This window comes from Cyprinodon tularosa, unplaced genomic scaffold, assembly GCF_016077235.1.
Source record: "Cyprinodon tularosa strain WSP-4 unplaced genomic scaffold, ASM1607723v1 ctg750, whole genome shotgun sequence".
Lineage (NCBI taxonomy): Eukaryota > Metazoa > Chordata > Actinopteri > Cyprinodontiformes > Cyprinodontidae > Cyprinodon > Cyprinodon tularosa.
This window is the reverse complement of record NW_024039508.1, coordinates 154327-169798: the sequence shown is the minus strand read 5'-3', so window position 1 is coordinate 169798 and position 15472 is coordinate 154327. Positions and strand designations below refer to the sequence as shown.

Sequence of the window (15472 nt, the reverse complement as noted above, 5' to 3'; positions counted from 1 at the left end):
TTCTGCATGTATTCAGGAATCTTTAACTTTGTAACACTTTCCCTTTACCTAGTTAATAATTGTCTAGTTCACCTCTTCATTTGTCCAATCAGCCATTTATACTCCAGGTCATAGTCGCTACAGCAACAGGCCTGACTTGGAAGGCACGTGCTTTACATAGTAGTAGGAGGAAAGTTGTCTCCTGGCTGTGAGCGAGAGGGTAAATGCTGTTCTGTGACTGCTATGCCCTCTTTATTCTCTGTTATACAGAGGAAGCCACAAAGTTCACGGCCAGGCTGCAGAGTCACATGGCAACGATTCACGCATTCCCACACATTTTTGAAATTTTTAAACAAATGCAGCCACTGTTTGTCAAAGTTCACACTGTGATTCTTTGTATTTATTTATTTTTTCCAGTTTTTCTTTTTTTTGTTTTTCAGGGTGAGTGTTTCACTTTGGTGATGGTGTTTCCTCCTAAAGAATTAGGCTAAGAAGGAATATGTCTCTGCTGATGGCTTAACACAGCTGGAAGCTGCGTTACATGTCTTGAATTTTCTTTCTCCAGAAAGTGAAGGCTCCGGATGGAGTTTGATAAGCAGTCACTCATCATGCTAGAAACATGTAGGTCAGTGGATAAGCTTATCTGTGCTGTAGGATGCACCGCCCTCATTCGTTTGCCGCCTTCCAGATTACTTTTGGGAATAAGACTGCCTGTAAGCATCTCCTTTTTCTAAATAAAATTAACATTGGTAACACAAATATTTTCCTAATATTCTTTAAATATGCTTAAATAGTAGGATACTAATACTCCGCTCTAGGGGTGCAAGTAACGATTATTTTGCAGAATGATTCTATTGATTTTTTTTTTTTTTTCTTAGAATAATCTATTATTAAACGGATAGCTAAAGATTGCTTCAGATTTTTGCAAAAGATAAAATTAAAACTTTTCCACTTGAGGAGTAATCTTAAATGCAAAATGTTTAATATTCTTACAATTTTCAAATACTTCTCTAAGTGGGTTGCTCTGTCAGCTAAAGGCATTTATTTAACAGACTCTATACTCCAGTTAACAATTAATCGATTACTGAAATAGTTGACCATTATTTCAATTAGCGATTAATCCAATTAATTGTTTCAGTCCTACTCTATATAAGAAGCATTTGAAGAACCTACTCAATTAAAAACTCAGTTTTGAAATCGTTCTCCACTCTTTGATGCCCTCTGGTCTCCATAAAGGTTGATCCAAAGACAAAGATCACATAAGAAAATGACTGTTTTAGATCTGCGACTAGCTATTATTTTGCCATTTAATTTATCTGTCAGTTTTGCTTTTTTAGTAAGTTATTAGTCATCTGAATCCAAAACAGGCTTTACCAGGAATTTTTAGAGTTTGAACCGGTTGACACTAAAGGTGCCAAATGAGTATATTTACAGACAAAGCAGGTTTTTTTATTTAAGTTTGAACAGTTTTGGCTTAAGTGGGTTGTCCTTTTAGCAGATCACATATTTAAGACTCTGTATACGCCAATTAATTAAGTTAGTTGACTGTTATTTTGATACTTAATAAATCACGATTATTCTTAATAATTGTTTCACATCTGACGTGTTTTAATTTTCTATATAAAGGTATGACCTGAGGATCCTGGACAGTTAATAAGTGGAAATCCCAGCAAATAAACAGGCTTATTGTTATTACTATGACAAAGAAAAAAAAAATCCTCCTTAAAAATAACATTGAGTATGCATTTTTTATCAGCTCAGTTAATTTACAATTAGGTCAGGAGTTATAACTTCTATAAAAGTTTCCATCCTTTGCTTTCTGAAGTCTGGATATTGAAAGGCATTGTCCATAACAGATTGTAATGAGGCAGATAATGAACCATCTTTCTGCCTCTATGAACAATAAACAAGCTCTCTCCAAGTATGGGCATATTTTTGCTCTCTTACTTCCACATCTGTCCTAAGCCTGGGAGTAAATTGGATACTGTCTAGTTTATCGGGCGTCAGAACCAAAACCCTTTTTGTCCTTTGTTCAATCTTGTTGGTCTTGTTAACATTTATATAAGGATAACTGGATTTATAAACAAAGGTTATAGAAATCTCCTTAAATATATATTTGGGTTCTCTAATTAATGTTTTATCCAGAGATTTGTATCTTAACATAAAATCCATTTCAAGCTTTTTAATTTGAGAGCTGATCGACGTGCTGTTGTTTGACCTGAAATACATTTTAATGCTGTTAGCATGTGAACATAAATAAGGCAAAATATATCGGCTGGTTTCTGAAAAGCAGTTTCCAATAGAAACCATTTGACTGCTTTCCAGATTACCAGATGGTTCACTAAATCCTCTTGCTGTTTGACATGTGCTCTTTGTACTGTGCCTGGCAGCATAAGGAATCCCTATTCATGGTGGAAATAATAGTTTTAAGTTAAAACCAGGTATTTTGAACAGAAGGCCATCTATAGGTTTGGTTCTATGCAATGGTGTGCAAGGTCAATTAGGAAATGATGACATGGCTGATCAATTCTCATTTCTTTTAAGGGATTTTCTAAACCAATGTCGGCTATTAATAATTGTATTTAAGTTTGAATCCAGATCTTTTAATTTTTCAGACTAAATATTACTTTTCATATCTCTTGTTTTTAATAATCTTTTTCAGTGACTTTGAATTCTTGTCAGAAGCTTTGGTGTCCAGTAGTTCTGAGGATCGCTTGTTTGGGTTCATGTAAAGTTGAACTAAGGAGGAAATGATAGAAATACTGGGGAATTGCAATGTTTATGTTATTGCATTACAGTACAAGAATTATTTAAAAAGCAGAAGGTGTTGACTGAGGGATTCCAGCATATGGAAAATGCAGCCATTTCTCTGAAATGTCCAAATTATCATAAATGTTTCTATTTGGGACAAAAGAATTGTCTTGTTTTTTCCCCAGTATTAACATTCATTCTGAATTATGGGCTGAACTTCCTCATAATCTCTATAGTCATAAATTTTTTCAATGAGAGCTGCTTTTAGATCACTTTAAGGACAGTATGTACAAATATACACAAATTGCATGGCTACAGCTGATGAGGCATTCAGTACTTTCGTCTTTCACTTGAAACTAATCAAATACACAAATCCAGCTACTCCAAAATGCAGCGAACAAGTTGTAACCAACGCAGTCACCAAGCAGTCTGCCTCACTGCCACTTCGGTAGGATTTGTTAACATTAATGCCTTACGTTAAAGGCAGCTTGTTCATTTCAAGATGGTATAAACGTAACTGGATTTTAAAAAATATCAATGCTCCTGCCTTGCATCTAATCACTGCTGAAGAATTCCCATATAGCTGACTTTAATGTTTTCATAGCACACGCCGCACCCCTAAATGGCTAAACACGATGGGAAAAGTAGGTGGTTGTCCTCTTCTTTATCATCATACAACTGGTAGAAAAGGGCTTGATGATCTGGCCAAAAATTGTATAACTAGATAGTTCCTAATTTCGATCTATCACTTATCACAATAATTTTTCTGTGTTTATAAAAACTGATCTAATATAACATTTAAGAAATATTTTGTTTCTGCATTTATGCTTTATATGTGGTTGCTGAACATATCGTCAGCACAATATTAGTACCGGTATGCACAGTATTTATATCACAAATGACTGTTTAGAGTGCACTAGCTGTGGACTTGAATTTACTAAGTGGTAAGAGCTTTGGTTTTTCACCCTCATGTGTTATTAAGCAGGTTGGATAGTCATGATGCTCAGAAGACACAAAGGATTTTGGTCTTAATGCTAAAGCCCACAAAGTGTAGGAAGTGCAAAAAAGAATGAGGGACACAGAAAAGAGGTATAGATAGACTGACATTGTCATCACATTTAGGGATGTCCCAATACTAGATGTTTTTTCTAATATAAGAACAAGAACAAGTACTGATGTTTCAGTTAAGCCGATAGAGAGTACTGATCCAAATAATAATTAAAAGATTGGTTATTCTTTTTCTTTTACTCATCTTGACTGCTTTATGGAATTTAAAGGCTGATTTATACTTCGAAACTAGGTCGTCTGCATAGGTGTCGCAGTGAACAAAAAGGGCCCGTCTTCCCGTCTTCATTAAGAGCTACGTTGTTTTCTATTGAGGTCCGTTTACTGAGCAGTCTGAACACTAAGCTAACAAGGGGATTCCCTTGTAAACAAGCTGAAGCTGATTCCTCAGTCACCTCCATTCACTTCAAAATACCCCCAAAAGGCTGACCTAGCCCAGTGTCAGCCTGGCTGCTTATAATAAAATGCTCTCGTTCAACGTAGCCGCCGCTAGCTGTTTCTGCAGCTTCTCCTTGTGGCTTTCCTTCATTTTACATTTTATATTTAAACACAAACTAATACTGGCTGTTAAATTGTATCTGCTCTTTTCATTATATGAACACATTTACAAATACATGAATGTTAATACATGCATCAATACATCCTCAATCCCAATATTTACCATTAGGACTGATACTCTCTAATGAAACAGACAAATGGTGACAAAAAAACAAAACAAAAGCACACAAATCCCTTCTTTACAGTCCTCCAGAATCAATGCAACATCTTATCTGTATAACAGCCAGCATGTATATTTTCTCTTACTGTCAAATGTAGCTGCTACAAAACCATTGCATTTCAATAAATTCCTGAAGCCTGATCCATTCTGATGATCATTTCTGCACCATTTCTGGTTTCTTCTTAGCTCTTTAAGTTACACTCCTTCCCCTTGACAGCTTCTGTTTTTACTCCAACAGCTTTTTCTTGCATTCCTAATGACACACATCTAAACTCCTTATCTAATACCCCCCCTCCCACTCTATATAACCTACATCCTCTCTATATAAACTCTTGTTCTATGGATGAATGGAGCCAAGCACTCTCAACCCTCTGGTGATAAACTGGAATACTCTGAGGCCTTATAAATGAGCCGTCTGCCTTTATGGCACAGATTGTGTGAGAGGCAGCCATGCTGAGTGTAGAATAGTTTATGCATACATGGAGATGAAGGACTGTTTCTCTTTTAAGATCATTTTTGGGAGATTTTTAAGAGAGCTCCTTCTGGAAAATTATGTATTATGTAATCAGGTATTTGGATTTCCTTAAGCATGCCAAATGCCAGAGTAAGCAAATGAATCGAGCCTTGTCAAGCTCACCTACACACTGTTTAGCACAAGGATATCAGTCCATACTTGCAAAATATGATGAGACTAGTCTGGACAAAGCTGATTAAGTTTCATTCAAGAAAAAGTTCCAGCTCAGAGAGGCTGTGAAGATGCAGAGTGAGAGAATTGAGCTGAGATTATGTTCTGTGGCAGCACTCAGATTAAGATGAGGGGGAGGAAAAGTCGCATTCCCTGCATGCTCCATTGAACAAAGCTTCTGTTGACCAGGCCGCATTCCATATTGTGCACTGTACTTAGTGAAAACCATGGTGTTGACCCCAGACTCGACCGATAACCTTGTATACTGATGTTTCTCTATGACATCCCTCATCTCTGCATTTTAAATATTCAACGAGGTGGGAAAGAATGTGCATTTGTATATAAATTATATTAATAATACCAGAATTTTTTTTTTTTTTTATCATTAAATCTGCCAAATGAGAAATGCTTTTTATGAGTTTTTTTGCTACGATCCAAACATCTTGCTCCAAATGTCCAAAATAACCAGTCATTATGGGACATGTTCTCTACCAAACAAGAAACATGTTGTAGAGAAAAATAAACAAAAATGAACTGCTTTCTTTAAAAAAAAATGCACCTTTTAAAAAAAAAATCTTTTTCTTTCTTTGTGTTTTGATTTTCAGATTTTTGTTGTCCAGTAAAATCTTGGCTTTTTTTATAGAGAGACGTGATTCTTTGTATTTCGCTGGGCCTCGATTTGAAAGCTGTTGGTCTTAAGGGTTTTGTATTTGCGAGCTTTGCTTATTTAAATTCATTGATGTTTGCCTTCGTCTTTTTTTTTTTTTTTTTCTCTCTTGAGCTTTTTACGGCACTAGTCAGATTCGAAACTTGGGTCGGGCATTTCGAGGATTGAGGCTTACATACATGGGTCTTGCGTGCTAACCACGAAGCACGCCCTTGCCCTCGTCTTTTTTACAAATTAACTTCAACTCTGTCTGATCAGACGGAGAACATCTAAAGCTCCATGAAGTCAGAATAACTTGTGGATGGGTTGACCAGGCCGCATTCCATATTGTGCACTGTACTTAGTGAAAACCATGGTGTTGACCCCAGACTCGACCGATAACCTTGTATACTGATGTTTCTCTATGACATCCCTCATCTCTGCATTTTAAATATTCAACGAGGTGGGAAAGAATGTGCATTTGTATATAAATTATATTAATAATACCAGATTTTTTTTTTTTTTTATCATTAAATCTGCCAAATGAGAAATGCTTTTTATGAGTTTTTTTGCTACGATCCAAACATCTTGCTCCAAATGTCCAAAATAACCAGTCATTATGGGACATGTTCTCTACCAAACAAGAAACATGTTGTAGAGAAAAATAAACAAAAATGAACTGCTTTCTTTAAAAAAAAAATGCACCTTTTAAAAAAAAAATCTTTTTCTTTCTTTGTGTTTTGATTTTCAGATTTTTGTTGTCCAGTAAAATCTTGGCTTTTTTTATAGAGAGACGTGATTCTTTGTATTTCGCTGGGCCTCGATTTGAAAGCTGTTGGTCATAAGGGTTTTGTATTTGCGAGCTTTGCTTATTTAAATTCATTGATGTTTGCCTTCGTCTTTTTTTTTTTTTTTTTCTCTTGAGCTTTTTACGGCACTAGTCAGATTCGAAACTTGGGTCGGGCATTTCGAGGATTGAGGCTTACATACATGGGTCTTGCGTGCTAACCACGAAGCACGCCCTTGCCCTCGTCTTTTTTACAAATTAACTTCAACTCTGTCTGATCAGACGGAGAACATCTAAAGCTCCATGAAGTCAGAATAACTTGTGGATGGGTTGACCAGGCCGCATTCCATATTGTGCACTGTACTTAGTGAAAACCATGGTGTTGACCCCAGACTCGACCGATAACCTTGTATACTGATGTTTCTCCATGACATCCCTCATCTCTGCATTTTAAATATTCAACGAGGTGGGAAAGAATGTGCATTTGTATATAAATTATATTAATAATACCAGATTTTTTTTTTTTTTATCATTAAATCTGCCAAATGAGAAATGCTTTTTATGAGTTTTTTTGCTACGATCCAAACATCTTGCTCCAAATGTCCAAAATAACCAGTCATTATGGGACATGTTCTCTACCAAACAAGAAATATGTTGTAGAGAAAAATAAACAAAAATGAACTGCTTTCTTTAAAAAAAAATGCACCTTTTAAAAAAAAAATCTTTTTCTTTCTTTGTGTTTTGATTTTCAGATTTTTGTTGTCCAGTAAAATCTTGCCTTTTTTTATAGAGAGACGTGATTCTTTGTATTTCGCTGGGCCTCGATTTGAAAGCTGTTGGTCTTAAGGGTTTTGTATTTGCGAGCTTTGCTTATTTAAATTCATTGATGTTTGCCTTCGTCTTTTTTTTTTTTTTTTTCTCTTGAGCTTTTTACGGCACTAGTCAGATTCGAAACTTGGGTCGGGCATTTCGAGGATTGAGGCTTACATACATGGGTCTTGCGTGCTAACCACGAAGCACGCCCTTGCCCTCGTCTTTTTTACAAATTAACTTCAACTCTGTCTGATCAGACGGAGAACATCTAAAGCTCCATGAAGTCAGAATAACTTGTGGATGGGTTGACCAGGCCGCATTCCATATTGTGCACTGTACTTAGTGAAAACCATGGTGTTGACCCCAGACTCGACCGATAACCTTGTATACTGATGTTTCTCTATGACATCCCTCATCTCTGCATTTTAAATATTCAACGAGGTGGGAAAGAATGTGCATTTGTATATAAATTATATTAATAATACCAGAATTTTTTTTTTTTTTATCATTAAATCTGCCAAATGAGAAATGCTTTTTATGAGTTTTTTTGCTACGATCCAAACATCTTGCTCCAAATGTCCGAAATAACCAGTCATTATGGGACATGTTCTCTACCAAACAAGAAACATGTTGTAGAGAAAAATAAACAAAAATGAACTGCTTTCTTTAAAAAAAAAATGCACCTTTTAAAAAAAAAATCTTTTTCTTTCTTTGTGTTTTGATTTTCAGATTTTTGTTGTCCAGTAAAATCTTGGCTTTTTTTATAGAGAGACGTGATTCTTTGTATTTCGCTGGGCCTCGATTTGAAAGCTGTTGGTCTTAAGGGTTTTGTATTTGCGAGCTTTGCTTATTTAAATTCATTGATGTTTGCCTTCGTCTTTTTTTTTTTTTTTTCTCTTGAGCTTTTTACGGCACTAGTCAGATTCGAAACTTGGGTCGGGCATTTCGAGGATTGAGGCTTACATACATGGGTCTTGCGTGCTAACCACGAAGCACGCCCTTGCCCTCGTCTTTTTTACAAATTAACTTCAACTCTGTCTGATCAGACGGAGAACATCTAAAGCTCCATGAAGTCAGAATAACTTGTGGATGGTCACACCTTTGACCCCTTCTTCCATTTATTGTCCTTTTGTTTTTGCCTCTTGTCTTTGGTTTAGCCTTGGGTTTAGCCTCTAAATGAGTGAAAATGCACATTTGGTGTGGGCAGCAACACGTGGATGAATGTAAGAGGATGGAAATTTGACATCCAAACATCTACTGCATCAAGGCTGTACTTTGAGCTTGCAAATGGCCAGTATGAAAATTGCTACGACAATTAGGAGTTATAATATTGTTGTTTATCTAGGTTGTACTATTCCGACCCAAGAATATGGCTTAATCTGGAGCGCTTCTGTTGCAGCTCTGATCGTTTTTCCCACAGCATGATGTTCTTCACAATTTAATAAAGAAACTCTTAAAATTGAAATATTTTAACTCCCATTGTGTTGGTTTTAGACTGCTTGCTCCTCTAGTGTTGAAATGAGAAGCTCAACATGGAGAGATTATCTTTGAGAACATGAAGAAGCTGCGTGAAAATGTCCAAGAAATGTGTGTTTATCATAAATCAACCAGTTATGCACTAATTCCACCTAAGAGTAAACAAAGAAAACAGTCCCAGAGCTGTAGCTAACAGGACACTAATGGATATGGAGCTGAAAACAAATGACCCGCAGATTTCAATTTTGTGTTCTGCTTGTGTCTCTTTAGCTGTCTACCAAAAGTTCAAATATGAGTGTACTGTCTGTCTTTCCATGAACTTTTATTGTTCAGGTTAAAGATGTGTATTCTGTCAGTGCACTACAAATGAATCCCTGTTCTGAATATCTGTAATTATGAAGGAACTCTCTCCATTCTCTCTGCCCCCCTCTCCAGTCCCTGAGGATGTCCAAGCGGAGCTTCTTTGTTCGCCTGGTGCCATGCCGGTGCTTGCGGGGCGAGGAGGAGGTAGTTACATCTCTGGACTACTCCCACTGCAGCCTGGAGACTGTTCCTAAGGAGATCTTTAGCTTTGAGAAGACGCTGCAGGAGCTCTACCTCGATGCCAACCAGATCGAGGAACTGCCTAAAGTATGACATTTTAAAGCTTTCCCTCTCTATTTCTCTGCAGGCTTGATGTGGGTTAGGTGTTGATTTACATGTTTTGTAAAAAAAAAATGAAATGGAAATGAAAATGGATTTACCTGTCGAGTTAACATTGTAAGCTCCTCCTAGGAGTATCACCGCCCTGCCTTTAATTTGGATTTAATTTCAGCATTTGTTGCCTTTCTAAAGTTGCAATCCAATTTTCACCCGCAGTCCCAAACTAAATAGTGAATTCTCATCTATGCAACATAGCTGGCTATGTCAACTTCCAGTTGATTCAGGAAGCATAAAATAAAGAGTTTATGCTGTTGATAGACCCACAGGTTTATATCTAAAGGGATCAGCTGTAAGAATGTTTTAACTATTCCAAAAGTGTCGAATCCCTTCCCTCTATCGTTATTTTAAACATCTAGGTTTTGTATGATGTGGTAAAAGGTAAACCTGAGTGCTTTATCTGCTCTTCTTTCCTTTTCTTCCAGCAACTGTTTAACTGCCAGTTACTCCACCGACTGAGCATGCCAGACAATGACCTAACAGTGTTGCCGTCAGCGATCGCAAACCTCATTAACCTCAGGGAGCTTGATGTCAGCAAAAACAGTAAGCAGGTTTTCTCTCTGTACCTTTTGCTTTTCCTTAGAAGTCGGGCCGAGGTCAGAAGTTCTTTAACGAAGCAGGTACGACAAATCGAACCTGGTCTCGGATCAAGTTGCTATAACCTCAGCAGGCTCAGCAACCAATGTAAATCAGTTTGGCATTCACCCCAAAAGCAAAGCTGTTTCATTATAACTTTGCAGTTTGGAGTTCATCCAAAGTTTTCTGAGGTAAAATGCCTTAACAAGTTTTCTCTACTAAATGGCGTCACGCTATGTGTCTCAAAACAAGTCCATGCATGCTCTAGTAAATAGTTTCTCAATCATACTGCGATTAAACAACAAACGGCCTTCTCTTCCTGAAAGTGGTTCTTAGATTTCCATAACAAAGGTTGTTGTTACTAACTGAGCACTTTAATAAAGTTGTGAAGCTGTCAGCATTTTTGATTTTAAGCTTTGATTATAGTGCATTACAAAAATATTTATACCACAGAAAAAAGCTCAAAATTGTTTTGTGATTTTGCGTCCAGCCCCTCTGTGACAATGCTTTTTAGTTCTCCTAAACAAACACAACACCCTCTAGTAATTTGGAAGTCTGCCCCTTTAAGCTTTGCATATCTGGAGTTTACATTTTTGCCAATTCTTTGGAAAATCACTCAACCAATGAAGAAAAACTTTCAGGCTAATTTACTGGCTAACCTGTATGCATAAATATTTTGATTGTAGCCGGAAATGTGTTACGGGTCATGACCCTGCTGGAAGGTGAACCCCCCCTCCCCCCATCTGTACCTCTTTGCAGCCTGCAGCAGACTTATTTTTTCTAGGTTTATCCCATATTTAGCTCCACCCATCCTTCCATCCTTGTGGGGGGGCGGGGGGGGGGGGGGGGGGGGGGGGGGGGGAGAAGAATCCCTGCATCTTGATGCTGCCAAACATTAAACTAGGAGCATGATGTATGTTCAGGCTTTATATATATATATATATAAAGCCTGAACATTAAACATTAAAGATTGAAGTAGTGTTGCGCATTTTGACCAAAGGGTGCAGGCATGCTATCCTCTGTTATGGTTTGCTTCAAATATCAAACTTGACTAAGGGTGTTTTTTTTAGCTATAGATGTGGAGAAGCTATCACAACTGATGGCTTTTGTGTGTTATCCTCCACAACATAAGTGGCGTTTTTCATTTAGTAGTATCAGTATAAAGGGGAGCTCCACATAGAAAATAAGATTTAAAAGCAATAAATACTTTTGCAGGACACTGTGTAGATTTACTTGTGAAGACCCCAATGTTTTCATAGAAGAAACATCAAAGTTTCAACAGCAAGATTAAACCTACTTATGGAGTCTTTTTTTTTTTCTTCTTCTTCTGTTCCGTTGACATTGAAAGCAGCTTATCCTTTTGCACAAACACTTAAGTCTAAGTGCTGTAGACACAAAACTAAGTAGAGGAAATAAACCTTGAGACTTGAATAATAATTTTTTTCTTTTTCGTAAGCTTAAACATAGTTTGGTGGGAACTTACTTTTTCATTTCGTTTTATTTTGCAGCAAATTATTTCTGTGGTGAACAAGTGCTCTTTAAAACATCATTCTTTTGTGTGTGTTTATAAAACAAATGAAATAAAACACTGATGTGAAATAGCTTTTTTTGGATAAGTGGTTTTCTAACTTACTGATGATTTTCTTTGTATTATTTCGTTTCAGGTATCCAAGAGTTTCCAGAAAACATTAAGAATTGCAAAGTGCTAGCTATTGTGGAAGCCAGTGTAAATCCTATATCTAAGTAAGCTTACATGTACCTCATCAAATAAAACTTCTAAAGACTTTGCTTTACATAAATTGAGACTTTATGGTTCATATTTATGAGACTGAAGTCCCTTTAAGAGGCTCTCTGTGATTCTCTCCGCTTCTGTTTTTATCAGGCTCCCAGAGGGTTTCACTCAGCTTCTGAGTCTGACGCAGCTCTACCTGAATGATGCCTTCCTCGAGTTTTTACCTGCAAATTTCGGCCGGTTAGTTTGTTTTTCATTTTATATTGGAGAGATTTATTCACACAAACTCAACTACAGGCTGCCTTCTTTTTTAAGGCTTTTTTATTTATTCCTTTATTTTTTTAGTTGAAATTATACTCCAGTTTTTTTTTTTTATTAAAAATGCAATTTTCAAAGCTTCTTTTTTTCTTGTTTTTGCAAATCATTTCAAATCTGTCAAAGTTGTTCATGGAAATTTGTATAGGATTTAGACATTTGCTTAGAAGTATTTATATTATCTATATTATAAGGCAACTAAGGAAAATTGTATCAGGAAGCTCCTCTCTCACTCAAGTAATATAAATACATCTTGTATTTTGGATTTTTTTACTAAAATGCATCAACCCAAAAGCATCAGTCTAATTTTAAATGACATTTTCTATAAACTATATAGACAAACACTAATAATCCCCTCAAACAGAAACCAGATCCCCTTTTCATAAATATGTTACAGCTAGAAGACAGTAGTTATGTTTACTAATGTTTCACTAAGTCAGTTGTTGCTTTGTCCTTCTTAGATTGGCTCCTTATAAGCTTCAGTCCTACTTTGAATTATCGTATGAATATGCTCCAAAATAGTCAGGATTCTTGACAGCTTTTGAGTCACGTTCTCCGCTCTTGTCCATATTTGGTCACTTTCTGCCTGAGACCAAAACCAACAATATATTTTTATATGTTTAGAAAAGTTCACAAATGTATGAGTCGAACTACATGTGCTTGTCATAGAATATGTTAAAATGAATGTTTGAAAAAGTGCTTTTGGCAAGAAACTGGTAACATTTTCAGTGTTGATAGGTTATTGGCATTTTTCTTTCAGTATAAAGACCAATTCAGACATGCTGTTATAGAACAGTTGGTTGGTTTGTGTAAGTTTAGTCTGACAAAGGGTGGTTAAAGTCAATCTAGCTTTTTTATGCCTCTGATTTAACACAGGAAGTAGTCAAAAACCTCTGTTTTTTAGTATTGACTAAAAAGGAGGATCTATCGGTTAGGGGCTTGTTAAAATCAAGCTACATTATTTGAAAGCAAAATGTTTTTTGTTTATTTATTTTTTTTACCTTTAGCCTTTTTTTAACCTATGGATTGAGTCCCACACCATCTGCACGCAAAGAATACCTGTAATTGCAATGGAACATACTTGAGCCACAACATACATATTTACTCTTTAAGAAGTCAGCCATTACAGCTGAGTATTACTGAATTTGTTAGTAAGAAGATTAAAGCGGCACCTTCCTCGATGCGTTTCTTTCCACAAAGCGTCAGTCGCTGCTCAAGCTTACAGTTCGTCTCAAAAACTGTAATTTTGTTTTTAACAAACACACAGTTTGTTTATTAAAATAAAGTGGATTTTAAGATTGGTCTTACAAAGTATTTGCTGTGGTTTTTGAAAAGTGATCATTAAATATCTATACTGGAAAACACTTGAAAATCTGCAGTGGTCTGAATTAGATCAACCCCTAAGAGGAAAACACTGCCATAATACCGTCTACTGTGAAATGTGGGCATTATGTTAAAATAAATAGATTATGAAATGGGACCAGCCATGTCATCCTTTCATCATGGTAAGTTCAGATGAACTTGAGTCATTTCTGGTTTCTGGTGTTTGTTTTTGTTTTTTTAAATGCTGCGCCACTTTCTTAAAACAAAGACAAAAATGTTTTATATTTGGACAAAATATGACTAATTCTCTAATTCTCTTCTAAGGTTGACGAAGCTGCAGATACTGGAGTTGAGGGAGAACCAGTTAAAATCTCTGCCAAAGTAGGTTTTCACCTGACACACTTTTACCTTGTCCAAACCGTTTCATCCGTTGGCCATAAATATCATCCCTGCGTCTCTGTTGTTGCTTTCCCCTTAGAAACCACCCAGCATGTCTCTGGTGTACTTCATCCTGTTTTGTTTTTTTTATTTCCACACCTCTGCCCGTATTGGATTCCACTCTTACATAAAAGGCCCCCTCTACTCGCCACTTGCTGTAACAGGTTTTATAATCCCCAGCTAACTCACCGGGGCAAGGATTATTTCACCATTTTCAGCGGGGGGGAACTGAACGTCTCACAAATATTACAGAAGGCTGTCAGTGCTTTTCACAAACGTTACTTTCCGTTTTACTATTTTCTCTCCATTTCTCTTTCATGCTTCACTTACCGCATCATTTCATGCCTCTCCCATTTCCTCACCGAAGCCGTATTTCCCTACTTTCCTTTAAGTTCTTCCTTCCTCTGGCACAGTTTCCTTTTGTTCTCATGCTCACTGTTGCCGGTGACTGACAGGCCAGCCAGCGCTCACAGTGTTGCACAGTCGGTGCCGCAGCTCAGCTGCAGATCTTCTTTTCTCGCTGTGTTTATGTGACACAGGACAGACCTGTAAGGAGCTGGAGGCCTGACAAAAAGAAAAGGACTAATGATCAAGAACGTTGCCAGAGCAACACTCAAGCATCTCGCAGATGTAAACAATGTGTGCACACACAAAAGGGTGCAGCGGAGGTCTTTTCAGGGTTTTCATATAGAAAGTTTAGCATCTTTTCTCCTCCTTTATCCAGCGCACACAGATTATATGCATGAACTAAACATTTAGCTGCATTTTAAAGAGGGTTCATCGCAGCGTTGGGACATGAGGTGGTAGAGATTTCTTACCACCAGCAATCCCACTGAGCCAGCACAATTTGATCTTGCCCCATTTCTAGCTGGATGTTGTTTCCAGTTAGAAATGTGAAAGCAGGCTGATACTTTCATTCTACATCAGAGCTAAAAAGTTGAAAGATATATTTGTAATTTGTGCAGTGTGTCTGATATCGCTGCTTTAAGAAAGGAAGACATATCCCATGGGGGGGGGGGCTTTCAAACTTTCCATCCTACCCTGAATATCAGTCAAGTTCAAACTAATGCCGCTCATTCCACCTCCTGGAAACCTGATCAAATCTGTTCCCAAACATTGCTCTTTGATTTTATTGGCTTAGCTTTCAGTAGATATATTTCCATTTGTGTTGTGAAACGAAATATCCAGTGTTGTGAAATAAAGGGTCATTTGGAGATAAAAATGCATCATGTAAAAATGCCAGTCGTGAAATTTTTCCACCCAACTTTTATCTCGACTCAAAGGGGTGGTTGATGCTGATGCTATGTCCGTACAGCATCTGTCTGAATGCTTGTTCTGAGCCGGCAGCGCGTGCATGTCTCGCTCTGTCATTCTGTAACAGCCGCAGCTGATCCCGAAGCTTAATTATTGAGAGCAATAACTGCTCTCAGAACATGGCTGCTTCAGAATGGTCTGAACAAACACATCTT

General features: G+C 37.0%; 1 protein-coding gene across 3 annotated transcripts in view; it reads left to right on the top strand.

Annotated features, from left to right (window-relative positions):
• The window catches only part of erbin (erbb2 interacting protein), a 65408-nt gene that overhangs the window by 26281 nt on the left and 23655 nt on the right, over window positions 1-15472 (top strand). For all 3 annotated transcript variants that reach the window (XM_038270106.1, XM_038270105.1, XM_038270107.1), the window contains exons 3-7: window positions 9356-9550; window positions 10045-10162; window positions 11860-11938; window positions 12078-12167; window positions 13890-13946. In XM_038270106.1, coding sequence (XP_038126034.1) covers window positions 9365-9550; window positions 10045-10162; window positions 11860-11938; window positions 12078-12167; window positions 13890-13946 — 530 coding nt within the window. In that variant the 5' untranslated portion in view covers window positions 9356-9364. The remainder of the gene's footprint in view (window positions 1-9355; window positions 9551-10044; window positions 10163-11859; window positions 11939-12077; window positions 12168-13889; window positions 13947-15472) is intronic.